Source organism: Lipophrys pholis (genome assembly GCF_963383615.2).
Source record: "Lipophrys pholis genome assembly, chromosome: 19".
NCBI classification, from domain to species: Eukaryota; Metazoa; Chordata; class Actinopteri; order Blenniiformes; family Blenniidae; genus Lipophrys; species Lipophrys pholis.
This window is the reverse complement of record NC_137647.1, coordinates 4,039,625-4,067,314: the sequence shown is the minus strand read 5'-3', so window position 1 is coordinate 4,067,314 and position 27,690 is coordinate 4,039,625. Positions and strand designations below refer to the sequence as shown.

Below are 27,690 nucleotides of genomic sequence, written 5' to 3'. Positions count from 1 at the left end.
ACACACACACACTCTCCCTCAGAGGGAGGGGGTGTTAAATCACAGGTATGAGACCCCTGGGGGTGTTTCTACTGGAATCTTACACCAAAAAAAGAGAATATCTGAGTACTTTGTACCCTGAGAGACGACGGCTGTGTACCAGCGAGCGAGCAGCTACATGTTGTTATGGAAGAAACTTCCTGAAGACCTGACGACCGCTGACACACTCGCTTCTTTTAAATCAGGACTTAAAACATTCTTATTTGCACAGGCTTCCGAATAAACAATAGACTTCTTACTTTATTAAATGTATCCTAATAGAGCTCTGACCTTATTTATTCTGCTTTTCAATGCCGTTTTTAAATCCCCTGAACTTCCCACTACCACTGACCGACCACAGCCTCAGAGTTTATTCAGAACATAGACACAGTCTGCAAACTGCTTGGTGCAGCGGCTGCTTCTAGATAAACTCCAGCTGGTGTTACGTTAAGTTGAACGGTTTGAACGCGTGCACAGTGAGGTTCGGTGCAAGATTCCAAAAGTGAGACTAACATTCTGTTAATGAAGACCTTATGGTCAAGACCTAACTGGTGAGCCGGTGGCTGATGGAGGTCTGAGTTTTGTCCTTCGTGGACCTAAAGCGGACCGTAAGGGGAACACAGAGATTCTCCCTTATTTGTTTGAATGTATTTCCTTCATTTCTTTGTAAAGCTTTTCTGTATTTAGGTAATTCCTTTGCATTTTAAAGCACTGTGTTTGAATGGCGCTCTATAGATACATTTGCCTTGACTTGTTATTGAAACATTTCCCCCCATGACACAATCAAGTGCCGTGTCTTCATTCATCCATCCATTCATCCATAAACTTGTTTCTTCCACTCATTGCACATTACAGCCCGGTGTTGTCCAACATCAGACTGGAGTCCTTCCAGAGGACAGAGGAAGCAGCCCAGAGGTCCGCAGGTTCTCATTGGCTCTCAGTTTAAAGCATTTATAAAGAGCAAAACGTCTCAGTCTATTAGGTTTTGCAGCTTTTATTGCCCGAGGGTCCGTGAAGCAGAGCGGCAGCACTCAGAGTACTGAGTTACGTTCCTCCTGAGTGGGCGTAGGTGCTGGCTCCGCCCCCTCACCTGCCCCTTTGGCCCACCCGAGCTCCTTTAAAAGGGAGCACTCGCTGCGTCTCTCCTCACTTCTCTCCTCTGCCTCCACTACCTGAGAAGACTCGCACCTCCTCTTCTGTTCCATTGTTGTCATGGCAACCATGGTATTCTCCTCCAGCCGCACCACCCTAGGCAGCAGTATGGGCTTCGGCGGCGGCGCAGGCATGTCGATGGCCGGAGGGTCTCGTGGCCTGTCTTCGTACAGCATGCCCGGGGGATCCAGAGGCAGTGGGGTGCGAATTTCTCAGAGCAGCTCTGGAGGGTTCGGTGGTGGAGCCGGGTTCGGTGGCGGTGGCGGCGCCGGGTTCGGTGGCGGTGCCGGTTTCTCGGCGGGAGGGGCATCGGACAACAGCGTCATCGGTAACGAGAAGTTCACCATGCAGAACCTGAACGACCGTCTGGCCTCCTACCTGACCAAAGTGGCGGCGCTGGAGAAAGCCAACGCAGAGCTGGAGCTGAAGATCCGCCAGTTTGTGGATAGCAAAGTCGGTCCCACCACCCACGACTACAGCGCTTACTTCACCGCCATCGCCGACCTGCAGGGCCAGGTGAGGCCCAGGGGGCAGCTCCCGAGTCCATACTGGGCTTTCCACAATAAAAGCGTTCTCCAGTTGTTACAAAGTTGACCAAATTTAATGAGGACAGTTTTTTATATATATATATATATATATATATATATATATAGATGAATGTAATTTTGTAGTAATGGACGGTTAATTAAACCCACCCCACACACACATTTAGAGAGAAAAAAAAAAAAAGAAGCACTGAAATATAGAACAATAGTAATTGTGTGTGTGTTCTTTCAGATCCAGGGCGCCCTGATCTCCAGAGGAACCATCATGTTGAGCATCGATAACGCTCAGCTCGCTCAGGACGACTTCAGGATGAAGTTAGTGACTCTTTTTTTTTTTTACTTCAACAAACTCATTTGATCATCTTAACATTCCGTCATGAGCGCTGGTAAAAATAAACAAAGCAAGTACAAAACAGTCCAAATTTAATCTTGAAAGCAGCTCTTTGTCCCAGTTGGGATTTTATAGCATTTTGAAATATTGTTAAATATTTTCTTTTATGGTTTTTGTCTTGATTTCCTATTATTTTCTGTAAAATTTAATTATCTATCACCCCACCTTCATCAGACTCCTGAGTGTCACTCCAAACCGAACAGATCTTCACTCTGACGTTCCGCGTCGTGTTCCGACTCGCCGTCCAACAGGTTCGACAACGAGCTGTCCATGCGTCAGTCGGTGGAGGCCGACACCGCCGGGCTGAAGATGCTGCTGGGAGAGTTGGGCGTGGCGAAGACAGACCTGAGCATGCACATCGACAGCCTGAAGGACGAGATGGTGACCATGAAGAGCAACCACGAGGAGGTGAGGAGTCGCGACATTCGTCAAGGTTCCCCCTCCAACTCTGTGGGCCGCCATGTGAGAGGGTCTGGGTCTCCATGCTCCCGCAGGACCTGGTGTCCATGAGGTCTCAGATGACCGGGCAGGTGAACGTGGAGGTGGACGCCGCTCCCCAGGAGGACCTCACCAGGGTGATCGAGGAGATCAGGGAGCACTACGAGCAGGTCGCCGCCAAGAGCCGCAAAGAGCTGGAGATCTGGTTCCAGAACAAGGTAGGGAACGAAAACCCCCGGTCCGGTAGAGTCTGTCGGGACGCAGGCGGGGTTTCTCCTCAACGGTCCCGTCTCTTGCTCCTCAGTCGGAGATCCTGAGTCAGGAGGTGGTCGCCAGCGAGATGACGCTGAAGAGCACGACATCAGAGGTGAAGGAGGTGAAGAGTCAGCTGCAGGTGCTGGAGATCGAGCTCCAGTCACAGCTCTCCATGGTGAGTCCAGCCAAAGGAGCCTCCCGCCTTTTCCAGCCACTGGTTGGATTTTTCTTTTTCTTTTTTTTCCACGATTCAAACAAGAAGACTTGCTTTTACCGATTGTCTCCGTTTGCAGAAAGCCTCCCTGGAAGGTTCCCTCGCTGAGGTCCAGAGCCGTTACGCCATGCAGATGAACTCCTTCCAGATGAAAGTGAGTCAAAGTGTTAGCGTGTGTGTCGTTAGCGTGCTGCTAGCTCCCTCGGGCCTGTGCTAACCCCGCGCCAACCCCGCGCTAGGTGACCATGCTGGAGGAGCAGCTGACGCAGCTGAAGGCCGACATGGAGAGGCAGAGCGCCGAGTACCAAATGCTGCTGGACATCAAGACCAAGCTGGAGATGGAGATCGCAGAGTACAGGAGGCTGATGGACGGAGAGGCCGCCAGGTAGCCGGCAGACTCCGCCCCTCTACCTGCTCTTCACCTGGTTACGACTTGTGTTCACCCATTTTGTCGACCCTCTGGCTCCTCTGCAGCTCCGCATCCTTCTCCTCCTCGATGTCCTCCAACCTGGGTGGCAGCAGCAGCACCACCACCACCACCACCGTCGTCACCAAGGTCATCGAGGAGACCGTCGCCGAGTAACCGGGATGGAGTCGCAGTTCAACCCACCGCCTTGCAGGAAACACCTTCGACAGCTCACTTCCTGTTTCCTGCTGAGATTAGACTTAGTAGATCTGTAACATAAAAGGAAAACTCAAACGTCTGACTCAGCCTGTTTGTGTGTGTCACTGCACTCTTTGTACAACACTTTTCGAACAACGCTTTTTAAAAACTGCCCTCATTAAAACAGTTTTTAGAAATGGCATTCATTAAACTGGTTGCTGGTTGGGGTTCTACTTAATCTACTTGAATCTTTTCAGTCAAGAGTTAGAGCTCATTAAAGCACGGAGGCAGCTCGGGTCACAGTCACTTACAATCTTCTCGAGGCCTCAGAAACACGACTCGTCTCTGTTCTGGTCTGGTCTCACTGCTCCATTTTGGTTCTAATGATCAGAACATCCGACGACAGAGACTAAAGCATACCATCAGGATTATAGGTACAGCACTAAACTGGTTCAAATCACATTTATCAGACAGATTCAACATCACCTCAACTCAGATTGAAGTTAACCACGGTGTTCCACAGGGTTCTGTGTTTGGACCTATACTTTTCACATTATACATGCTTCCTGTGGGGAATATTATCAGGAACTACTCCATTACCTTCCATTGCTATGCAGGCGACACACAAATCTATTGATCTATGAAAGCAGGTGATGGTGATCAACTTATTCAACTACAAGCTTGCTTAAAGACAGAATTTTGAGCTGTAATTTTCTGCTCCTGAAATCAAATAAGTGATATTTTCCTTGTAACACTGGATGGTAGTGCATTGACCTCCAGTACCACTGCGAGGAACCTGGGAGTGACTTTGGACCAGGACTTATCCTTCGTCTCCAACATCAAACAAGTCTGCAGGACTGTTTTCTTTCACCTGTAATGTCTCTAAAATCAGAAACATGTTGATTCAGGATGACGCAGATATTAATCCATGCATTTGCAACAGAAAGTCTCTACTTTTGAGCCTGGAGGGTTCTTCTTGTTAAAAGGAAGCATTTCTTTCCAGTGTCTCCTGCTGCTGCTCCACCACAAATAAATAAATACAAACAACCTGTAAAGCAGTAGACAGTTACACTATGGTGCAGCTCCCTCTGCTGGTCTGTGGAGGAAACTTATTTTTCAACAATATTCTTCAGAACTGGCAAAGTGAAGTTGGTGTTGGGACCACAGTCCGATGAACTGATGAACAGACGGAGCGATGGCTCATTTCATTAGTTTCTTTAATAATTCTTCCAGTACAAGAAGCTGCTTCACCTTTTTTTTTTATTAGTTTTATTACATTTTTTTTTTTTTAGGAACAACGTCGTCAATAAAAGATTTTACACAGTGAGCGATCAGGACTAGGGGGTCAGGGAAGGGGGGGAGGGGTTCCTTTGTGCTGATGAGTTTTGGTCCTCTGGAGCCCAAAAGAATTAAAAATAAAAAGTTTCTGTGGCGTTTTTTTTTTTTAAACTGCTACAAAATAAAAGTCTGATTATCTTCAGCAACAAAAAAGACGCCGCAGAGTCCTGATTGGTCGATACTGCTGGAGAGAGAGATCGTAAACAGAGTCTACAGTACTCACACCTGAGTACAATACCGGGAGAATCACAGCCTCAAAGTACTGCAGTACTATTTCTTTTTTTTTTTGCACCATCAACGGGAAGGACAAAACCGGACCCCGTTTACCAAGATAAAAGTCAGAGGCACGTAAACATCGGATCGCGTTCCGTTTCTCAGGGTTGTTGTCAGTGAGCGGCTCCACCTAGTGGACAACCTCCTCAGTTATTTTAGATCTGACTAAGTGGCCTGTGTCCCAGCCGCTGGGTGTCCTGCACCACTGGTGCCCAACACGAGGTCCCGGACCCCCCAAAGGGGACCAGCAGAGATCACAGTGGGTCCGAGGGGGATTTCAGTTTCAGTGGAATGTTTGGATCAGAGAATTACTGAGATCTGGGGTGGGGGAGGGGGTTTCTCAGAACAAGTGTCCTACAATCAGGCTGGAACCTGAACGCCTCCTGGGTGAATTCCTGACGACTGTCAGATTTATTCTTTTAATTTCAGTTGACCGAGTGAACTCAAAACAGTCAGAATCGTTGAGGAGATGAGCCGTTATCTTGTCAGAGAGGATCACAGCGTCTCAGGATAAATGATGGCACATTAGCCTGTGTGTAGCTAGCACAGCTAGCAGCAGCAGGTCAGTAAAGTGTTGAGTTGATGCGATTGTGCTTTTTGTTCCAGTGGAGTGATTATCAGACAGGTTTTGTTATTCTATGTCAAATTTGCGTGCTGGTTTCAACCCATTACCGCCGTCTGACCCCTCAACATCTGTATGACAGTTCAACTTTGTACATGAATGAGACGCTAACAGACTGATGTTAATACAGCCTGCTGCTGAGACGAACCCTGTAAGACTTTAGTGCTCCTGTCGATGATCACACCTTTTTTTTCTTTTTTATAAAAATAAACTTAAAAAAAAAAAGAAAAGAAAAAGAAAATGCTGGATATTTGAGGAATCTGACTGCACCACATCCTGCAGCGTGTCTGCACTATGACATTAAACGCATCGCAGTGGGACGTCAACGAGTCGTCGGTAAACGGGGGGCCGGTCCGTCGAAAGCTGCTGGTTCAGTTTCAGTAAAAAAACAAAAAACAAAAAAAAAAACTGGAAAATACTAAAAAGATTTAAGTACTCAAAGTTGGTGGCTGACGTAATTGTGCTTGTGTATGGTCCTGCAGGTAGAGTCCGGTTTGGAGTATCTACAGTATATAACATGTAACGCACACACAGACACTTGCATAAGAGCAAACGAGTCGGTCGTTCCGCCTCGGATAAAATGTAAAAGGTATGAAAAAGTAAGAAAAACTGAGAAGGAAAGTGTATATATGTTCTTATAAAAAGAGGAATAATACTTTGTATCTCCGGAGGTTAAAGGCGTTCAGTCTTAGCTACTGTCACTGCCCATCGAGCTGCTGCTGCTGCTGCCGCCATCGCTGCTGCTGCTGCTGCTCGCTGTGTCCGTACGCTCGCGCTTGTGGATCTGCTCGTGTGCTTTTAGGTGACCTGATTGGCTGAAAGTCTTGCAGCACTGCGGGCATGCATACGGCCGCTCGCCCGTGTGGATCTGCTGGTGCGCTTTCAGGTGGCCGAGGCGGCCGAAGCTCTTGCCGCACTGTGTGCAGCCGAACGGCCGCTCGCCCGTGTGGATCTTCTCGTGGGTCTTGAGGACGCCCGAGTTGCTGAAAGTCTTTCCGCACTGTGAGCAGGTGAAGGGCTTCTCACCCGTGTGGATCTGCACGTGGTTGCGGTAGCTGGTCTCCTTGGTGAAGCTCTTGCCACAGTGCTGGCAGCAGTAGGGACGCTCGCCCGTGTGGCTCAGCTGGTGTGCCTTCAGCTCCTTGGACTGGCCGAAGCTCTTCCCGCAGGCGGCGCAGATGAAGGGGCGCTCGCCGGTGTGCAGGCGCTGGTGCGAACGCAGGTCGTCGGCCTTGGTGAAGCCCTTCGGGCAGTGCGCGCAGACGTAGGGCTTCTGGCCCGTGTGAATGAGCTGGTGTCGTTTGAGGTTTCCGGCCTGGCCGAAGCTCTTCCCGCACTGCGAGCAGGTGTACGGCCGCTCGCCAGTGTGGATGCGCTGGTGCGTTTTCAGGTTCCCCAGAGTGCTGAAGTTCTTCCCGCACTGCGTGCAGGAGAACGGCTTCTCTCCCTGCATGTTGCGAGGTTTCCGGACGGTCGGGCTCTGGGTCTTGGTGGTGAGCGCCCGTCCTCCCGCCGCCTCCTGGGCGGTCTGAAGCTCATACAGTGTCCCACCTCCGAACTCGGGCTCCAGCTTGACGCCGTCCAGTAGCAGCGCGTCAGGCCGCAGCTTGTTGAGCTCGGTGCGGAGCTCAGCCATGTGGATGGACTCCAGGCCGTTGTGCGGCAGGTGTGACGACACGGCGTTGGACTCTGTGAACTCGGACTTGATGGCCGTCAGCTCGGTGGTGTAGTAACACTGCAGGTCCACATGGTGGTCCGACTTGATGTACTCCAGAGTGTCTGTGACCTGCAAGCAGAAACATGTCAGCATGTTCTCACATCTTGGATGTTCTCAGCAAAACTTTCTATTCTTTTGTAGATTTAAAACACTCAGAGGAGAAAACGTCTTGAGTTCTGATGGAACCGACTGGAACTCCTGTCTGGAGCTGAATACTCCAGTTCAGGTGTCCGGAGGAACTGAGACTGCACCCAAACCTGGGGACCTGAAGTCCACATCTGCTCTTAAAGGGACAGGTCACCTAAAACACACCTGCTGCCGCACGCATTTCACAGTTCAAACACCAACATGTCAGGGTCTCCAGGGGCCTCAACTCATCTGACCAGCACATAATGTGTGTGTGTGTGTGTGTGTGTGTGTGTGTGTGTGTGTGTGTGTGTGTGTGTGTGTGTGTGTGTGTGTGTGTGTGTGTGTGTGTGTGTGTGTGTGTGTGTGTGTGTGTGTGTGTGTGTGTGTGTGTGTGTGTGTGTACCTGGGAGATGTAGTCGAACACGGAGCTGGGTTCATAGTGTGACTTGTACTCGAGCTCGGACACGTCGGGGGTGTGGAAGGGGCCAAGGTGGTGGTTGCCGTGGTGACCGTGATGCTCAGACTTGATGTAGTCGAGGCCACTGATCTCCATCTTGATCTGGTCCTGACCTAGCTCAGCGGTGGACAGAGGCTGGATCTCAGACAGGTCCACTGTCCGGATGGGCTCCAGGTCGCAGTCCTCCGGCTCGCTCTTCACGCACGGCAGCATCACCAGCGGCTCGGCAATCTCCGTCGCCAGCGAGCTGAGCGTGGGCGTGGGGCAGTCGGAGGACAGCAGGGCCAGTGTGGTTGCCGGGGCCGAGGCGGCGGGCCCCGCACCGCACTCCGCCTGCAAGGAGGCATCCAGAGGAGGCGGAGGAGAGCCGCAGAGGCCGAGGCTGAGACACTCGGTCTCCAAGTCTGTCATGGTGGGGGGGCGGAGCTAACCTCCTCTCCACGCTCTCTCTGAAGTATCGCCAACGTTATGAATCCTCTCTGTTCTCCACCTGCGCCGCCTCCTCCCCCCCGGCCGTTGAGAGGTCCAGCCCAGACCGAGGAGGGTCGCAAGTCCCTGAGAGCTTCCTCTGCGGGTCCCACCTCCACGAGGAAGAGCGGCGGGACGTCAGCACACACGGGAGAGCAGGAGCAGCCTGAGGACGCAGCAAAGCAACATGTTAGCATGCAGCATACACATGGACGTGTCAGACGTAACCTGATTTGATGGACGAATTTAAAATGTAACACAGCCCCTTTATTGTCGTCGCCTCATTAACTTTTTGGTCTGTCAGTTAAGTCTTCTTTAAACATAATATAAAAAGAAAGGCACTTTTATAGTGAGCACATACTGTTTACACAACAGCAACATTTTCAAAACAATCGCAGTTCACACGAAGCACCAGAATCAATGAAGCTTTCATGCCACGCCACTAGTGGGGGTTGTGTTTGTCACGAAACCACAGAAGACATATGGATGGAAACATGTCGCTTCTTTGGTCCGTCCTTCATCCTATAGATCCTCTTTCCTCCACTGTGGAAGATATTACGTCTGAATACACAGTGCGGGGAAGCTAATTTAATTAATTATTTAACAACAGCTTTTCTTTTAAACAACAACACAATTTATCACACTCCAGTCGACTCAGTTACTCTATTAAAAATGTGGCTCGTCTCTTTCACCCATCTACAACAAGTGAAACATCTCCACAGGAAAACGGGACACACTTCACACAAGGACATGAGCCATCGCCACACACTGACTTGTGAGGTTATTCGCTCCTCACTCTCATCTCTTAAATAGTCACGAAACCCAGCAACCGACTCTGGACTCCTCCACATCCTCCGATGTCTCAGTCTTCACAGCTCATATCTCGCTTTTGTCAGTTATAGACATTCCCATCTCTCCTCTCTGGTGAGCCCCTAGGCTGTGATCTTGGTCCCCTTCTCTTCATCTCGCTCTACTTTCTTGGTCATACTTTATGCAAAAGTGTGGACGAAATGCAGCTCTGCCTTTACTATGACCTCTGACAAGAAGTCAAGTCCTGGTTTTCCTCTTGTGGAGAAGATCCCAGCACACAACGGGAAGCAGCAGGGTGCAGCTGGACATCTCACCAGTCCATCACAGGGCAAACCGAGAGAGACAGACAACCACACACATACAGGGCATTTCTAGTTGCATGCCTGTTTTTGGACTGTGGGAGAAAACACACAGGGAAAACGTGCAAACTCCACACATGACCTCCCTGCTACAAGCGAGAGCGCTACCTGATGTGCCACTGCAGTGTTTCCCAAAGTGGGGGCATCACAGTAAATCTAATCAAAAAACCCGACCTGTTAAAAGTCTGGATGTTCCTCATGCTGTGTGGGAGATGAGCTCTGACCACACCACTGTTCTCTTACACGAGTCCCATTTGATTTTTGTAAAGCTACTTTTGCACAGGGAAGCTAATTTTGAACAGATCTAGCCAGAGGTTGAGGTTGATGTTCCTCAAAGAAGGTTTTAGAGAAGCGCGCTTGTGATCACAGGTTTGAATCCCACAGCTGACAGGTTGCCACGTCCCTGAAGGAAGACCGCCGGATGCTTCATCCAGTTCAAATAAATGCACATAAAAGGTCTCTATAGATTCACTGTATAAGCAGCAAATAAAGCGTTCTTCCAAGTTGATTAGATTAATTCACGTGGTTAATGGATTATCTGAATGAAGTCACCAGACCGACATCCAAAACAACTGATGGAGCGACTAAGTTAATTGTTCGTCATCAGTAGTACAACCGACCGGATTAACAAGTTAATGATGAAACTGAACTGATTCAGAGCTTCATGTTTACAGATTTATACTCACTCTTTCATTCATCCATTTATTCATGTGAACTTCGTTGTGATGCTGTCAAACATGTAAACCTTCACAATGCAACCCATCTCAGGATGTTCAGGTAGTTTTCAAAGCCTTTGATTACACATAAAGGGAATATAATATATTTGAAAGCTTATAAAAAGAGCTTCTGACAAACTGAACAATAATCAGAAATACTGAACCGCAGATTAACTTTTTAAAATCAATTAGATTATAAGACTTTTTTCTTCTACAGGTCATTTCTGGATCATAATTTTTCTCTTAAAGTTTATTTTATTCTGCGATATGAAACTTTTTTTTTTTTTAGGGGGGTGGGGGGGGGGGTCCAACGCGCACGCGCAGCCACACACCTACTCCAGCTGTGAAAACGCGTGCACGCACACGCGCACGGAAAAAGTTTACCGTTAAAGTGCGCGCACGCTCCGGCGGGTGAAAAGTGCCGCCGTGTCGTCTCGGCTCGGTGCTCCGGTGGCGGCGGCTTGGTGAGAGGTACCTGCCCGGGTTTACCTGCCTCCACCCCCCCACCCCCCCGGCTCTCAGGTGGCCTCTGGAGCCGCCACGCAGCGCTGATTTATGCGCGGAGGGTGTCCGCGGCTCGACATTCTCCTCTGCACCGGTCGTAACTTTCGCAGCCTCCGCGGTGAAAAGTGCCGCTGACAGGCGGGGGACGACGCTCCCGCAGCCGCTTCGCCGCCGTACAAAGACGGGGCAAGCTGCCATGTCTAGCGAGCTAGCGGTTAGCCAGTGGCCATCTTGTTTATCGCTCTTACGTCGCCTGCTAAGCTAACTAGCGGCGCTAGCTGGCGTTAGCGCGGCGGGGAAAGTGAGAGTGAGGCGGGGAGGAGGAGATGCAGCGGCCGCGGGGGGAGCGGCGGTGGGCTACAGTGCTCCGCGGCCGCCCGGGGAGCGGCTGACATCCCGACACAAAAGAAAGCCGACTCCCGGCGGTGGTTGAACCGTGAGCGGCGGTCCTTCTCTTGCCCGTCCGCACGCGCAGTAGGCAGGAAACCGAGCGGAGCGAGACGCCGAGCGGGCGGCTGGTGGTACGTTACCTGTGGGGGGTCCGGTTCATGGCCGGCTTGCTGGCTGGCCGTCCGCCTCGGTTCGCCTCCGCTGCCCGTCACTTGTAGCTCCGTCCGCCGGAGCCGCCACGTCCACCTCGGCAGAACACCCGCCGCCTTGCCTCATCTCCTCCCCTCTATCACTGACTAATTCCGCTCCCTCCCTCCTCCTCACCTTCCCTCCCTTCCTCCCCGCTGCTCGTGCACGGCACTTACCCGTTCAGGCGGGTATATGGTAACCACGGTAACGGCAGTAGGTGGGTATGGCTGGGCGCGCGCACGTGGGAACGTGCTTACCCCCGATATGCACGTGCCAATCCGATGCGATGGATGAACCCGCGGGTACAGCTGGATCACATCAAAGACCAGGAACAGGCTGATGTGTAACAGCTGGATTGATGGGGGGGGGGGGGGGGGGTAGTGGGGTATCTTGTTTAAAGGGGGCAGATGGGCATCTGCTGGTTTAATGCAAAGCTTTAAAATCACAGGTGTTCGAAATAATCCAGTGTCAGGCTCGGCTGGTGGTTGACAACATTTATTTCATTGTTTTGTTTGAATTCCAACATTAAAAAGTACCCGGTTTCATCGAGCCAAACAGGTGAGAAAGAAGCGACGTCGGCGGTCCGACCACCCGGGCGGGCCGACGTCGGCGTAAACGACATTCAGACGGAGCAGCCGTGGAAACACATACAACATTTCATCGCTGCAACGTCGCAACAAGTCACTCAAAAACCGACACTGGTCATGACAAGTTCACAGGTCACATCACCTTTGAGTTCATTTTTAACGTTGGCTGACAAAGCCGATCCGTCCTCGACGCAGCGCCGACTATTTATCTCTGCCGTTATTGAAGAGGAAACGTTCAGATTTGGTTTGATTAGAGTGCTGAATTACAAAAAAAGGGCACATTTCTATCAAAAGTATTGCATCAAATCCAAACACTGAGATGAACTTCCTTTGACAAACGGAGCAAGTTGGCTCATCGAGATTATACAAGTAGAAATATTCAAAGTATAAAACAACAACAAAATAAGAACTTCCACGAGCTGAACAACGGTTTCCCCGTGTCATTACAAGCATACAGTCTGCTTCCAACTATTACAACTGCAGAATAAAAATAAAACTAGCTTAACAATAAAACTTTAAAAAAAATACTAAAACATCCCTTTCGTCCCCTTTCCCACATTTGCATCCAACAATAAGAGGACCTCGGAGCGTTCCCTGAGGAACACCAGCTCATAAATCAAACTCTCAGAGGAACCTGTGTGATTTCCGACTTCCCAGCGCTCGACCTTTGACCTTTTATTGTCCCGTTGCCTTCTCTCACTCGTCTCACGTGTTCGCAGTCGGTGGTTTGACGGGAAAAAAGAAAAAAAAAAGTAAAACGTCTTTTCTCTAAACAGGAACCACACAACCACTTTTCAGAAAAGCGCCAACATAAAATAATAATAAAGTAACAAGCATCACAGGGTATCCAGATGAGTTCTGTGATATGTATGAATGCCGCCTGGATGCGTCTCAGTGCAAAAAAAAAAAAAACAACCGCTGGACCTCCTTAAAAAATAAAAACGACGCAGACAGAGAAATGCATCCACTGGGAAAAAACAAACGTATGGCTCAGTTAAAAACACCTTTAGAGAAAACCTTCACAGACTTTATTTTTAATCACCCGTCAGCTTTGTTCCAATCTACCAGTTTGTTTCATCACATCGGAGAAAATGTACATCTTCGTAAACTTTACAGCGAATAGCATTTACCTAATTATACGAAAAGCAGCTATGGAGCATTAAAATGTCTCCTGGTTCCATTGTCCCTGGTTTATTGCCATTAGCATTCGCCTCTGCAGGGTTACTAGTTTCAATCAGATTATCTGTAAAATGAAGACAACTACTGCACGTTAGCATTATAGCTGCTAACCCACCGTCATCCAATCACACACGTTAGCATTACAGCTGCTAACACACGTTAGCATTACAGCTGCTAACTCACCGTCATCCAATCACACACGTTAGCATTACAGCTAACCCACTTCTACATTAAGTTACCAACTCGCCCTGAAAAATATGCATTAGCGCTGCTGGCAAACTGATATGTTAGCATTAGAACGGCTACCTTTATTCATACATTAGCATTACAGCTGCTAAGTCCTTTTGATATGTTCGCGTCGCAGCTGCTAACTTATGCCGATATGTTAGCAATACAGTCACCAACTCCCAATCGCTGAGGCGTTGATAATAGAAATATTCAAAGTCATTTTCCGTGACTTCCTCAAACTTTTCGCAGAACAAACAGTTAGCATTTGTAGCCTAACAGTTTTAAAATCAGACAAGGTTAACTTTTATTCCTTGAAAACAAATTCCTTTCCCTCCAATCCAATTTGTCCACATGAAACAAACCGACTGCGTTCGAGTCTCAGACAAAAGTGACGCTATTTGTCTCTTTTAGTTTCCGCGGGGAAGCATTTCTCTTTCGGCGCTATGGCTTTGTAAACATGGACAGGAGGCGCAGTGATTGGTTGGTAACCGGTCACATGGTGCAGTTTTTTCCACTCAGTGCAGTGAAGCAGCCGGCGGCTTGTAAAAAAAACCCGACAGAATCCTCCAAGTTGGACAATGTTTTCTCAACAACCGTGAGAATAAATGTCAGATTTTCCACTTTAAAAGCATCCGGATCATTTTTTATTTTTTTCCTTTCTTTGAAATATTCTGGACTCTTCGGGCTTCGATACAAACACAAACCAAGCTTTAAAACATGTTTCTGAGTTTTGTGCGTTTAAAGTCGTGAGGTCTATTTTATTATTTTTTTTTTTTTTTAAACATGAAAGCTTCAGGCTCTTATTATAACCAAAGAAAGACAGAAGCTGAGACGCATCCAAAATGAAACAGTGAATAATAAACAATCTGCTGAGGTAATGAGGTCTGTGTGGAAACACGAGGAAACACTGCAGGAATGAGGTATGTGAACACGTAACGTATGGAGGCCGGAAAAGTGCAACGAATCCCACAAACAGGAGACGGGCGGCGTTCAGAGAAAAGCGGTTGGTAATTCAGGCGTTGGCGATGTTGCGAGTCAGTTCGTTAAAGTCAAAAAGTAATCAGATTACGGTCTGAGGCGACCCCTGGTGGAGAGCCAGATATCTGCTAACGTGTAATTTTTTTTATTTAAATTCTAAGCGGGGGCTTTTTCGTGCAGTTTTTTTTGTTTGTTTGTTTGTTTGTTTAAAAGGTCAGCCGCTCAGTAGAGTTCAGCCTTCATATTGCTTCAGAGACTCATTTATTCACAACATCAGTTAAAAAAAAAAAAAGAAAGTTCATCTCGCACATTTACAAAGCGCGAAAAAAAAAGACGCCAACGGTGAGTGTTTGTGTAGAAGCGAAACGGAAACGACACGTTTCGATGCAAACCTCCTCCTCCGTACTAAAAGAGCGGGAAAAGCCTGCGTCAAACTTCAACAACAAAAAAACATAAAGAACGGAATGACTCAAAGAGAAAAGAACTGCGACAATAAGACACGATTACACTGACAAAACTCTGGATTTAAAGACTCCTGCGTTTGAAAAAAAAAAAGAAAAAAAAAAGCCGCTGTCAGTCGAGGCACGAGTTCGTATTTCTGGCTGGAAATTCACCATGTCACGAAATAAAATACGTCGGGGCTTCGGTTAAGTGTCAATGTTCAGGAGTGGGTCAGAACGGTAAAGTGCATCGCAGTATTTTAAGTGAAAGCAGCAGATAAACTCCTGATAAACTTTTAAGTTCCTTTGCAGGGCGGGTGGCACAGCAGGGGAGAAAGAAGAAATCTAACCAAGAGCTTACAGTCACTTTACAGGATCAAATTAATCTTACATTAGAGTTTATGTGCAGATAATTTTTTTTAACAATCAGTCCGTTCATTTTTTCCCCCCTCAACTCCATTTAAATTAATATATGTCAAGATTAAAAAATAATAGAAATAATCATTTTTTTAATAATTAATAAGTAATTGTGCTTTTTGTTCATTTTGTTTGGAGATTTCTCTCAAAGTTCGGGGCAGAAGAAATGTAAAAAACACAAATTTGTCTTATTAAACATAAAAACTTTTGTTTCCGTCTCAGAGCCAAAATTAGAGGAAATATTACATTTTAGGTTTTAAGTGAAAACAACGCAAAACAAACTCTGCAGAGGAAATGTCTTCCTCTCACTTCAAATTTGAATTCTTTTGTAAAATAAAATTTTTTCCCCCCTCCACGATTGTTTTGCACGCTGCCTCGCAGCGTTTTAGTTGATTTACCACTTTTCTCTTTGGATTTTGCTCCGACGACGAAACTCTGCGTGGAAAGAAGAGAAAATGTGTGTGTGTGTGTGTGTGTGTGTGTGTGTGAAGGTATCCGAGTGTGTGTGTTCATGAGGCTGAGCAGAAGTGAAACAGGAAGTAGAAACGAGCAGGAAACAGTCAAAAAAAAAAAAAAAAAAAAAGTTTGCACGAAACAAATGCAGACTGGAGGAGAAAAAAAAAAAAAAAAAAAAAAAAAGCAGGAGGAGGAGTCTGTCCAAACGATGAAGGTCACTTTAAGAAAGGAGCTCCACACACAACCACCAGATGGGAGGCGGGGCCTATTACGCGGGGGCGGGGCATCAAGCGAAGGGGGCGGGGCATAAACTATTACAGCGAAAAACAACCAAACACAAACACCTCCGACAGAATTACAGAGAGGAGGAGGAGCAGGAGGAGGAGGAAGAGGAGAGGAGTGTGCATTTTCCCTTCATTCTTCAATTGAGCATCAACCTAAAGCAGAAAAAGAAGTTTCCAGTTTATCAAACATGATTTTCCTGGGTTTGTTTTTTTTTTGCTTTTCATAATTTTTTGTTAAATTTTTTTTTTTCAAATCTAAAAAAAACGTTAAAACAACTTTCATTGCTTCTTTGATTATTTGTAACTTTTTTGCCGTTTTGGAACAATCTTCAAAAAAGTAAAAAAAAAAAAATTTGAAAAGTAATTCCCTTCAAACACAAACATTTGTTGTTTCTGTTGAAGGTTTGAACATAAAAACTTTCTCAGACGATCCGAGAAAACTTTTTGTAAATACAAACATTTCATGGTGAACTGCACTTCAGATTTTTTTGTTGTCGTTTTGTTTTTAAATCTTAATTTGGGATTTTTGGCTCATTTGTGAGGTTTTGCTTTGAAGCTCCTCAGTTTGGACATTTTGGCCTTTAAAAATAAAAAAGTTGCAAATCGCCCAAATTGAGGACCGGCTGGATCCTGGGGCCGGAACCTGGAGCCGGACCCTGGAGCACGACCCGGATCTGGTTTTGGAGTGGACTCTGGTTCTGGATGTGGGTTTAGAGTGGGTTCTTCTGTACCGCTGACCAGGCACAGTGTTCCACTCTCCTGCTGAGTGCGTTGAACCTCCTGCGGGGTTTGGGAGGCGGAGCCTGGCAGCGTGTGGCCGGCGCCGTCGCCCGGCGTACCGTCGGCTCGGGATTCAGGAGCGGTTGCCGGGGTGCTGGGCGCGGGTGTGGCTGTGGAGGCGCGTGGCGGAGGAGAACCTCTTGCCGCACTCGGAGCAGTGCAGCGGCAGCGAGGAGGCGGAGGCGGCGGGCGGAGGGGACGGCGAGGCCGTGTCGGCGGCGCCGTTTCCATGCGTGTGGCGGTGAGCCTTTAGGAGGGACATCCGGCTGAAGCGGCGGCCGCATTCCTCACACTCCGACCACACCCTCCGCCGCTTCTTCTGCTGGCGCAGACACGCATATTAAAAAAACCCATCAGAAACACAGCAACGCCTTCCACGTTCAACATCTCTCATTATCCCTTACCTTCCTCCCTTTGTCCTCTTCCTCCTCCTCCTCTTCATCGTCCCCGGCCTCCTCCTCCTCCTCTTCCTCCCCTCCTCCTCGGGTGGCCCGGTCCGGCGGATCGGCCTCGGCCCGGCGGTCGTTCGCGCCGTCTGTCGCCAGGACGACCAGCGTTTCCTTGGCGACGGCGTTCTCGCCCTCTTCCTCCTCCAGCAGCTGAGACGGCAGAGTGAGGAGGCGCTGAAGCATGGAGGCCGAGGAGCGGCGCCCTGAGGGAGGAGGAGAGAGGATGAGAGATGAGGTGGCAAGACGAAGAAGAGGGAGGAAGATGATGAAAGAAGATAGACAGAGAAGAGACGAAATGAAGAGGAGGAAAGAAGAGGAGAGAAAGTTCATTGAGTTCATCTTTTGTGATGAAATGTAAAAACCCAACAATGACTAAAAGTGTCCAGCAGAGGGAGACACACTCTCCGTTTGTAATGATGAAACATTTACTTTTGAATTACATGTTTTTATTTTTAAATGGATTCAATATAATTTCTATACATCTGTCTGCTTTGAGAATTCTCTTTCATTTGAATGACATTTCACTTTGTCTTTATTCGCGATAAATTTTGACTTTAAACTTTTATCTATGACAAAAAAGAAAATCTGACCGTTGTACTTTGATTTTTACTCAAGTGTGAATTTTGGAAATATATCCTGAAAGTAGTCACTTTTCCCACATTTTAAGTTGCAGCGTTATTCAAGAATGGACTAAATTAATCATTTTCCTCAAAAGTCTACACATAATGACAATATGATTTCCCATGTACATAAGCATTTCCAGCTTTTGCTCGATGATGCTTTGTTGGTATTTCTTTGGTAGAAGTTACAGCCTGCGGTCTTTTTGAATATGATGCCAGAGATGCCATCAGATCTCTGAAGAAATGTTCAATCGGATTCAAGAATGTATTTTATGCTTTGTACTGCATATTTTATTTGCACATCACATTTGAATTTTGACCCTTCGTTTTGTTTCGTAAATTATGCCGCTTTAAAAGGTCTGACATTATTTAAAATTCACTGGTCTAATGGTGATCGGTGTCCTCAGAGCCTGTACGAGGCCCCAGAAGCAAAGAACGTCTCGTCACTCACTTGCTTCACGATTGAGCAAACTGTTGCTCGTACAGGCGTTTCACAGATTTAGGGATACCCGGCTAGCTCAGTTGGTAGAGCATGAGACTCACAATCTCAAGGTAGAGGGTTCATGTCCCACGCCGGGCGCCACCTTCCCGTGCGCTCTCCACCCGCAGGAAAGGTTCTTAATCGGTGCAATGTGATCTGGGTGACAGTGCTCAGACTGCCACCCCCGCAACCCGGAAACGGATAAGCGGGAGACAATGCTACTTGGTAGTAACTAACAACAAACACGATAGAACTGATTCGGATTCAGACACGCAATATTTTTAACTCGCCATCTTCAGGAGAATCATTCAGGGTCAGGTTCTGGACAACAGCATTTATATGAGTCATACGAGTCCACTATAAATATTAGTGCATTGCACCGGTGCTTCGGATGAACTGGTTACCCTGTTAAGGTGACCGACTTCCTTTAGCGTCTGTTGTTGCTGCTGGTAACAGCGTATATTAAAGAAAGAGTCACAAAAGGTACAACTGTCAAAAACATTCCTGGTACAACTGTACAGATTGTTAACATCTGTTACTAGCAGCAACAAGGAACGCTGAAGCGTCACCAGTTAACAGTGAAGCCACTTAATCTGAAACACCGGAAAGCTCTTACTCAGTGAGACCAGTGTTTCCGCGTGAACAGACACAGAAACAGCTTGTTCTCAGTAGAGGGACTTTTAGACTGAAATTCAGGACCATGGCTGGATTTGGTGAAATACACTTTGAGTACAAAGTTGTTGGACCTCTGATGTGAAATTGTTGAAAAATTGCATAATATGGGACCTTTAATGTTTTCATTGACCGTTAACCTGCAGTTGCCAGACTCACCGGAGGGGCTGGGGGGCGCTCCCGCTCCCGGTGTGGTTGTTGCTGCTTTGCTGCCGTTGGTCTGTGGCATGGTGGCGGCGGCGGCAGCAGCGGCGGCGTCGTCCTCGTCAGGAGAAAACACCTCCATGTCCTCCAGAGGGGTCCAGCGGGGGTCCTGCTGGGGGGAGGAGGGGGAGGGCTCTAGGGTCACCGAGGGGGCGGAGAGCACCTCGTTACGATGAGCTCCGCCCTCACCCAAGCCCCGCCCACCTCCTCCTCCCCCCTCCCCACCCCCTCCGGCCAACTCTTTGATCTGCCACAGGTCGCTGCACCACTTCTGACCAAAGACCTTGTCCAGGATGGGGACCCAGTCTTGAGTGACTGAGAGGACCGGGGGAGGCTCCGGGTCTGAGGGGGAGAGGAGGCGGGGGGTGGAGTCACCAAAACAGATCAGCTCGGCTCAGACATATTAAAAGATAATTTTGGTTGAGACCAATTTTAGTTGGTCTATTCCAGTTTCCAGGATTCAGACACTATGGTCCAGTTCAGACCGGGTCGTACTGCTGCAGTTCAGATCCACGACACTGACCACTCACCGTTTTTCTGGACCGTCTGCTTAGAGACGGGGACCTCTGGCTCCTCACGGGCATCCTCGGAGCCGCTGGGGGACACCGAGTCGTTCTCGGAGCCCCTCCTGCGGCCCCCCGCCCTCCCCTTCTCGGCCCCCGCCCTCTCGGGGGGGCCCTTGCCCAGCCGCTCTTCCAGGGCCTGCTGCTCGCGCTCCATCTTGGTGATCTCCAGCAGAAGGTCGTCGAACGACGCCTCCACGATCTTTGTCAGCTCACGCACGGCGAAGTCCAGGACCTGCTCCATGACGGACTTTAGCTGGTCTGCAGGGACAAAGGGGGAGGGGGAAGAGGGGGGAGAGGGGGGTCCGTCAATACTGTGATATTCAAACACAACAATATTTGTGTTACATGACTCAACGACTACAGAAGAAAATAAATCCTCTACAGGGATTTTTGGATCACCACATCGACATGGGCTGTCGGAGCCTCCATCATGCACATTCCCACATACTGGACCTTCGTCGTCATGGAAACAAGCAGGTTCATGATGAGACTGTCAGTTTGAGTTTCTCTTCAAATTTCAGGTTGCATGTGTACCCTCAGTATGTTTCAGTTGCCTCACCTGCGCCGAGCAGATGGGCATGATCAGTCCCACACGAAAAAAAGCAAAGGACCACCGCTGAACACTTGGCATCTGTTGCCATGGTAACAACAAACGAATCACACACCCAGCCTCAGTAAGCCTGACTAAATCATTTCCAGCATTTTGTTTCAGATTTTCACAACACCTTTCATCTAATTTAACATTTATTGGTTTCACAATATTTTATATTGCAGCGCCTTCAATTAAAAACCATTTTTAGACCCATAATCCCTTATTAGTTCGTGAATGTTTTCTAATACTATAAGTTTGGATTAACTTTGTTCAGAGGTGTGTTTTCTCTTTTTCTTAAATTTACTGATTCAGAGGGTTTTGTTTTCATTTGATTACAGTACATTGTAGACACCAGGAATGTTTTTAAATTTTAATTATTCCGACACTGTAAAGTTTTTCAAAAGCTGTGTTTTGAATTATCTTGACAGATTATAGTCCTGACGTGTATGTTCTCGGGGTCTCGGTGTCTTGCTGCCCGGGCCACCTTCAGCTTGTCAACATTCATTTGCCGCGTTAGCACCGCTTGGTTTAACTAAAAAGACCCGTCTCATTTTGTCTGTATTCGACATTGAATGGGTTGTCTGAGTCGGTGAAGAAACCAGTCGGGTTCATTGCCAGGAATTTTGACATTCCCGTTGAACTAAAAACAACCTTTACATGTTTTACAGGATGAAGTTCTAATTTTAAACCTTTGTGATTCTGTTTGGGTAATCTGAAGGTTTTCAGAGATACAGAGGCATTCTGATGGTATCGCCAAGGCCCCATTGTAAAAACAGTGTTTGAAGTTTCACGATCACATGGCAACATTTTGAAAACGATGTACTTTGTATGCCAGGCCACGAGTAGACGCTGTTGGTTGCTTTTGTGCGCAGAGAACAATACCCTATATACATTAACAATGTACACGGACATTGGTATGGACACTTGGATTGTTACGACGGTGACTGTCAAAATAAAACTACCAAGTCCCAGGACAATTTGGACTGGGAGTCATGACACTCGGTCATTGTCCATCTACTGAGTATGTACAGAAGGACAACTGACGATGGCCGTGGTGTGGATGAGCAGTGTTTCAGAAAAGATGAGTCCCCCCCACCCCCCCAATTTACACAGCGCATTGGAGCTTTTTTTCTTTCTTTTTAAAAAAAAAAAGTGATCAATTGGGAGCCGTTTTCCAAAAGCTGCGATTTCAGTGGCTCCGAGCACGGTTGTTGTGTAAAGACACCCCTAGGATGCATGGAAAGGTTTGTGTTTTCACTTGAAATCATGCAAGTTGAAGTCGGGCCTGAATAATGTGCTTTAGTCCTTATAAGCCCCCCGGATCTCATTGAGGCCGTGGGCCCTCTCTGATCTCTGAAACATTCCAGTGAAGTCAAACACTGGTGGACACACTCGCTCTCACCTGCACACAACAGCGGGAGTCTTCAGAATGAAAGCACAGTCCTGCTGGAGATTATAAACAGGGTTTTATTTAGGTTTTCTTTGACATGTGTAAATGTGTAAATGATTTTAAAAATCCTCACAGCTGAAAAGCCCTGAGACTTCTGCTGTTCTCTAGTGTACAATTTTAACAATCTTGTCAGTGTACGACACGAATCTAAAACTTTGGGCCACGACATGAAGTTTGCTGTGTTATGACGACAACACAAGCGGAATCACGTCCTACAATGTTGCTCAATAATAAAAACATCATAAGCGTGCACCCACAGATTTGTTCTGCGGCGCCTCTCGTTCATCGAGATGGCGACGGTGTTGGATTGAAGCTGAAGCGGCTTTTCTCACTGCGTTGTGTGCCGACTGCTCCGCGTCATGGAAGCGCTCTCACGACGGATCAAAGCGCCGCCCAACATCATTAGCTCGTCATCGTCCTCTTCATCCTTTGTTCCCCGCCACACGGCGGTGAAAGCAGCGCGACCTTTGACCCCAGTGTGTTGCGACCTCATTCCCTCGCCCTGTCTGTGTACGTTTCACCCGACGCAGATGGACAGGATTCGTTGCCTTGGGGCACGCCGTGACATCACGGTGGCGTGTCGCGACCTGGTTTTGGCGGGGGGGTGGGGGTGTTGCGTGTATTTGCGTGTCGGCGAGCAGATGTGTGCACGCATGCGAGAGAGCGGCGGCGTCTTCCTTTTATTTCTGTCTCACGTGTGGCTGCATGTGTGTGAGAGTGAGTGTGTGAAAGAGTGAACGTGTGAGAGACAGTGAATGTGTGTGTCACCCAAACAATCTGTTCGGATGAATGCAATCTGTCTTTCAAACGTATTTATCATTGACCTATTTTTATGCTATTGACATTTAAGCTTTTTTCGCCACACATGTTGTCATTTGAATTTTGGTTGCTTGTTTGTTTTGTGTTTTTATTGGCCAAGACTGTGCGTTACATGACTATTGTGTTTCTCTATTGTTCCATTACAATGTAGTTGTGCTGTTGAGTTGTGACACAATTGGTAGTTTAGGGAATTTCAAAACATTGTTCATGAAATATATCGCGTGTATTCAGATCCATTTGAGGCCTTTAATCCCAATCTTTAACACCTTTATCCGATTTTAAATGCTGCTGAAGCACGCGGCTCCTCTCAGAGCGGATCACAGCGCCTCAGGGTAAATGATGGCACGTTAGCCCAGGTGTAGCTAGCACAGCTAGCAGCAGCAGGTTAATATCAATGTGGTGAGTTGATGCGATTATCGGACAGTTTTTCTTCTGCCTCGTTTTCAGTTTCTACGTCAAAGTTGTGAGAAAAGCGCGGTGGTTTCAAACTGTGGTGGCGTTGGGCTGTATTTATGCTTGGTTGTCTCATAGTGCAAAACGTTAATTAAGTGACCTCTTCCCTTCAGGACTGAAGCCAACGCTAGCTTCAAAGCTATTTTCTTAAGCTTCCTGAGTCAGTTTACGACGAGAGGCTCTGCAGTCGAGATGAAACATTTCTTGACATGTTCCATTTCCCTCTTGAAGGCTCGTTTCCACTGCACATAATAGGACGGGACGGTAAAGCAAAGCGTGCCCAGACCCAACTCTGTTGCGCTGTCCCACCACAGAGTACCATTAAAATGTAGGCGGGGTTGAGAACGACGCAGCGATGTGACGCCATTAAGCAACAGGAATCTGGGGACCAACGGAAGTGGTAGCCGCAAAAAAACCAGTGTTGTATGTATGTAAATAAAAGAGGATTCATACAGCCGATGAGTGCTAGGTACCTCAACAGAAGGGTGATGAAAAATGGTAACGGTTGAGTAAGGTACTTTGGGTACCATCATCAACTTTTGTCAGTGGAAACTCAGAAAAATCCTGTCCCGTACCAAACCATAACGTACCACCACATACTGCGCAGTGGAAACGACCGTTCATGGTACCATGTCACATCAACACTGCCCGACTTACCCCTCCAAAAACTTCCAACCACACGTAAGAGAGACGGAGGCTGCAAGAGCTGTGATTGGTCAGCTAGACGACGTCATGGTTCAAAGTTAAGAAACTCCACGTGATGGTGTGGTAAATGTGCACTTTATTGGAATGGCGTTAAATTGAAGAGTAAACTGCACACACCGAACAGTGTCCTTATGAAATATTAGTGCCAAATTGCTCATTATGACCACAAATGCATATGGCTCGGTAGGTAGAGCCGTCGTCTCCCAATTGCAAGGTTGCAGGTTTGATTCTCATCTCTAAGCGCCGTTGAGCAAGACACTGAACACCAAATTCCTCCCATTGGCGTGACAGTGCCTTGCATGGCCACAGCCTCCATTGGTGTGTGAATGTCTGTGAACATATATATCTATATAACTGTAGTCCAATTACCATTCCCCAACCACAGAATATAGGCTTCCAATGAGTTTTATGCAGTTCCTGAAACCCCATATCCTATTATGCTCGTAGCGTTATGGCAGTGAACTACGTCGCAGTACATATATCCTCGACGCAGAACCTGCCCGGGTGAGGGGAGTTCGTAGAGGTCTCACATTGCCGCATGCGTACTGTAGACGCAGTAGTATATACGCAGACAAGCAACTGCTATTAGCATCGCATCGACGGAGAAGTAAAACTCGGATTTTTGACAAACGTCTCTCTGTTCTGCTCCGGCTGTTAACAGCTTGGCGCACGCTGAACATGCGCACACTGAACATCAACGGTTTACAATGACCCGTTGATGTTTTCTCCACTAATAACGACGTAAAAAGCAACATGGAGTGCAGCAGCCTCACGTGTGTGATGGCGCCGCCTGCAGGTCACACATGGACTCAATATAAAAAGCGTTCTTAGTGTGGGAGAGTTTAGAGCAGATTAAAGATATGTGCAGGTTATTGTTCGTCATTATCTGCTGATTTTGTTGTCATAGCAACTGTATCTCCGGTTTGACTTCAAGTTGTCCCCGATACTCGACGCCTGATTGGCTCACACGTGACATCACGCCTCTAAACCTTGACGACCTTTTTTTTTTTTACCGCCGCTTCGTAAACGTTATGGCCCTTGGCGATTGAGAAAAATATAAAAAGGACTCGCTACTACGCCGTTAAGAAACTTGCGAGGGTCTGCGCGTGAGCACGCCATTGGCCCGGCGACACCTTTGTTCGTGCCTCGCCTCCCTTTCTTCTGCCTTATCCTCAACGAGTCCGTTTGGACGCCGACCACGAGGCCGGGCTTTCCCTCCTCGTCTCCTGCAGTCTGTTGCCTCTTTGTCCCGGTGCCCCCCGCCCGCCCTGCCCACCCCTGCTCGCTCGCCCAGGGCCCCTCCCTCCTGAAGAGGACACGTCAAGGCAGCCGTAAATCTGACTTTATGATCTGTACACCGGAGGAGTGGGGGTCTGTTTGGCTTCTTGTACTTTTCTGAGGCGTTTCCTGACGAAAACGTGGGAGAAGCTTTAACGCGGGACGCTCTGGAGACGCCACACTCACGTCTGCTTCGAATAAAGCCGCTTTCAAACCCTGATGAACCCAACAGCTGCATCAAAACTCATGAAAAGGTTACACACAAAAAAAAGTGCAGCATATCACCACATTCTCATTCACTCCTTCAAATACAAGCTCGTCCTTCACTCAAATCTGCCAGACAACAACGACAGAAACCCTGCAACACTCCAAGTAACTAAATACACTGACCGGATGTCTGTGGATGATGTGACATTGAATTATTGCGCATCTTATATTTTAATCCCGTCTGTCCAGGATGATGGAGACACTTAAGACGCAAGTACAATAAAATGTGTTGATGACAAAAACATTAGCATCTTTAGAGTCTTTTAGGAAAGAAGAAATGTGGCGTAATATTTGAAAACCGCAACTGTTTTATTAAATTTTTCTCCCATTTCTATTCTAATGAGTAAGAATGCTTCTGATGATGTATCCTGATAATAAGCTTTTTGCAATACTTGCTTAAACGGAGTGAAAAGTCGACTCTGTTATTGCAGAGCAAAACAAGTAAAAGTAATGTTACATAAAAACACAGTGGGAGGTCAGAAATGTTGTTTCTGGGCACATGTGGTTTCACTGCTTGACAAAGAAACTGCATTAAAATGTTAATTTCGGGAACATTGTGAGGTATTTAAACCCATCATGTGTAAAGAAACTTAATTGATATGAAGTTAATTGAAGTGGACACACTGCCTGGGGGTAGAATGGGAACATTGGGGGGGCTTCTGGGGGAGGGTCAGACGATTTTAGGAGCTTTTAGTCTGATTTTCTTGGGAGCCGTCAACGCCTCATGACGTCAACACAAACATGCGGGATTATAAAACACTTTTAGGGGTTTTATCAAACGGGTTTTAAGGTGAAATGTGAGGGGGCGTCGGGTCTGACAGCGTGCTCCAGCCGCTCAGGACGCGCCTGCGGCGGATGCATGGACCCACTGTCTGCCTGCCCCCCTCCCCCCAGGTCTTTACTGGCTCCTCCGTCCCGCCCGGGGATGTGTGCTCACCTGCGGCTCTGCTTCCAGGCTGCCGCCGCTCGGCAGCAGCCTCCGGACGGCCTGCAGAGTTACGCAACGCCGTGGTTCGCGTGCAGTTTGGGGGGGGGGGGGGGGGAGGAGGGGCAGTGCCGGGCTTCTGCGTGTTCGTGTGTGTGTGTTAATGTGCCACCCTAACGTCTGTTGTGTAACCAGGCTCCTACCCACGACTCGTCCTCGCTGCTCCAGGCGGCGTGTGTCGGTGAACACGCCGGGCTCCAGGCCCTGCCCCCCGGGGGCGTGGAGCTGCTGCGGCGGCTGTTCGGGCTTTGTCCTGCCGCCGTCCGTCCGCTCGTCGCCCGTCGCTTTGCCACCCTTGTGCTTACCGGCCAACGGGGAGCCTCCGTCCGGGGCTCGGCCGCGGGTGTCCCGGGACTGCAGCTGGCCGCGGAGGCGGCGGTTTTCCTGCTCCTTGACGGCCGTCTCCAGCAGCAGCGCGTTCAGGCTGGAGCCCACCGACTTGCTGATTTCCTGCACGGCGAGCTGGACGACCTGCTCCAGCACGGACTCCAGCTGGCCCTGGAAAAACGAAATGTACACGGCCCCGTTCATGTCTTCGGCCCCTCCGCTGGGAGGGCTCTCTCATTCTCCTCCGCGCCGGGCCGGAGGTGCCCCTCAGAGGGCTGCTGCTCGCTGATGGGCCCCCGCGTGTGTGGAGCTGCTGCGGCGGGCTCCTGGCGCGGTTCCTCCGGCTGCTGCTGCTGCTGCTGCTCTCTCCGCCGAGCAGCTCCAGCGCGTGTTCGGCTGCTTCGGACGCGGCCGGAAAAACCCGAATAGACGCGCAGCGACTTTTTCCCCGCCCACATGTTTCCAGGCGCGCGCGCGCCGTGCACGCTCGTGCCCTTCAGTCAGCTTCGCCATTTTGGATCAGAGAGAGCGAGAAACATCCGTCATTTACACATGTTCCAGCAACACCGCAGAGAGGGGCAGAGAGGGGCACAGCGGCGCAGGGAGGAGCCGCTGGGCTCCGGCACCTCCTCGCGTAGCGCTAAAACAACAGCAGCGGCTCCAATTCTCCGCCTGCAGAGTTAAATTTGCTCCCTTCACGGCTGGATGAGCCTCCATTACACATGTCACTCTGATTACTCCCACAGTTTTTCATCTGAAGTCATTAGCTGACAACGCAAAACATTTAAATTTCCCATTTTGCAAATATGTAATGACTCTTCCGGTATTTACTTTTGTGGGATAACGCCACAGGCTCATGAATGAGTTGAAAAACAGTTCACGCT

At 48.4% G+C, this 27,690-nt stretch overlaps 3 protein-coding genes across 3 annotated transcripts; 1 reads left to right on the top strand and 2 right to left on the bottom strand.

Moving 5' to 3' along the window:
• The first annotated feature begins 1,164 nt into the window (after nt 1–1,164).
• Nucleotides 1,165–3,853, top strand: LOC308124404 (keratin, type I cytoskeletal 13-like). Its single transcript, XM_080487362.1, has 8 exons — nt 1,165–1,686; nt 1,948–2,030; nt 2,358–2,514; nt 2,601–2,762; nt 2,849–2,974; nt 3,093–3,167; nt 3,253–3,398; nt 3,488–3,853. The coding sequence occupies exons 1-8, from the start codon at nt 1,231–1,233 to the stop codon at nt 3,594–3,596; spliced, it is 1,314 nt and encodes a 437-aa protein (XP_080343488.1). The 5' UTR covers nt 1,165–1,230; the 3' UTR covers nt 3,597–3,853.
• A 1,099-nt stretch (nt 3,854–4,952) lies between these two features.
• LOC308124398 (uncharacterized protein) lies at nt 4,953–11,732 on the bottom strand. Its single transcript, XM_080487352.1, has 3 exons — nt 11,541–11,732; nt 8,100–8,787; nt 4,953–7,636 (listed from the first exon to the last, which is right to left on the bottom strand). The coding sequence occupies exons 2-3, from the start codon at nt 8,562–8,564 to the stop codon at nt 6,539–6,541; spliced, it is 1,563 nt and encodes a 520-aa protein (XP_080343478.1). The 5' UTR covers nt 8,565–8,787; nt 11,541–11,732; the 3' UTR covers nt 4,953–6,538.
• Nucleotides 11,733–16,408: 4,676 nt separating this feature from the next.
• On the bottom strand, nt 16,409–27,173 carry LOC308124399 (uncharacterized protein). Its single transcript, XM_080487353.1, has 5 exons — nt 26,623–27,173; nt 19,895–20,188; nt 19,320–19,706; nt 17,343–17,590; nt 16,409–17,257 (listed from the first exon to the last, which is right to left on the bottom strand). The coding sequence occupies exons 1-5, from the start codon at nt 27,008–27,010 to the stop codon at nt 17,012–17,014; spliced, it is 1,563 nt and encodes a 520-aa protein (XP_080343479.1). The 5' UTR covers nt 27,011–27,173; the 3' UTR covers nt 16,409–17,011.
• Nucleotides 27,174–27,690: the final 517 nt, after the last annotated feature.

Coding starts and splice junctions, on each gene's coding strand:
- LOC308124399 (XM_080487353.1), bottom strand. CDS start 27,010: ATGAACGGGGCCGTGTACATTTCGTTTTTCCAGGGCCAGCTGGAGTCC. Junction 17,591..19,319: donor AGCGCCCCCCAGCCCCTCCG/GTGAGTCTGGCA, acceptor CTCCTCCCTCAG/GGCGCCGCTCCTCGGCCTCC. Junction 17,258..17,342: donor AAGAGGACAAAGGGAGGAAG/GTAAGGGATAAT, acceptor CTGCGCCAGCAG/AAGAAGCGGCGGAGGGTGTG.
- LOC308124404 (XM_080487362.1), top strand. CDS start 1,231: ATGGCAACCATGGTATTCTCCTCCAGCCGCACCACCCTAGGCAGCAGT. Junction 2,515..2,600: donor TGAAGAGCAACCACGAGGAG/GTGAGGAGTCGC, acceptor ATGCTCCCGCAG/GACCTGGTGTCCATGAGGTC. Junction 3,168..3,252: donor TGAACTCCTTCCAGATGAAA/GTGAGTCAAAGT, acceptor ACCCCGCGCTAG/GTGACCATGCTGGAGGAGCA.
- LOC308124398 (XM_080487352.1), bottom strand. CDS start 8,564: ATGACAGACTTGGAGACCGAGTGTCTCAGCCTCGGCCTCTGCGGCTCT. Junction 7,637..8,099: donor TGTTCGACTACATCTCCCAG/GTACACACACAC, acceptor TTCTGCTTGCAG/GTCACAGACACTCTGGAGTA.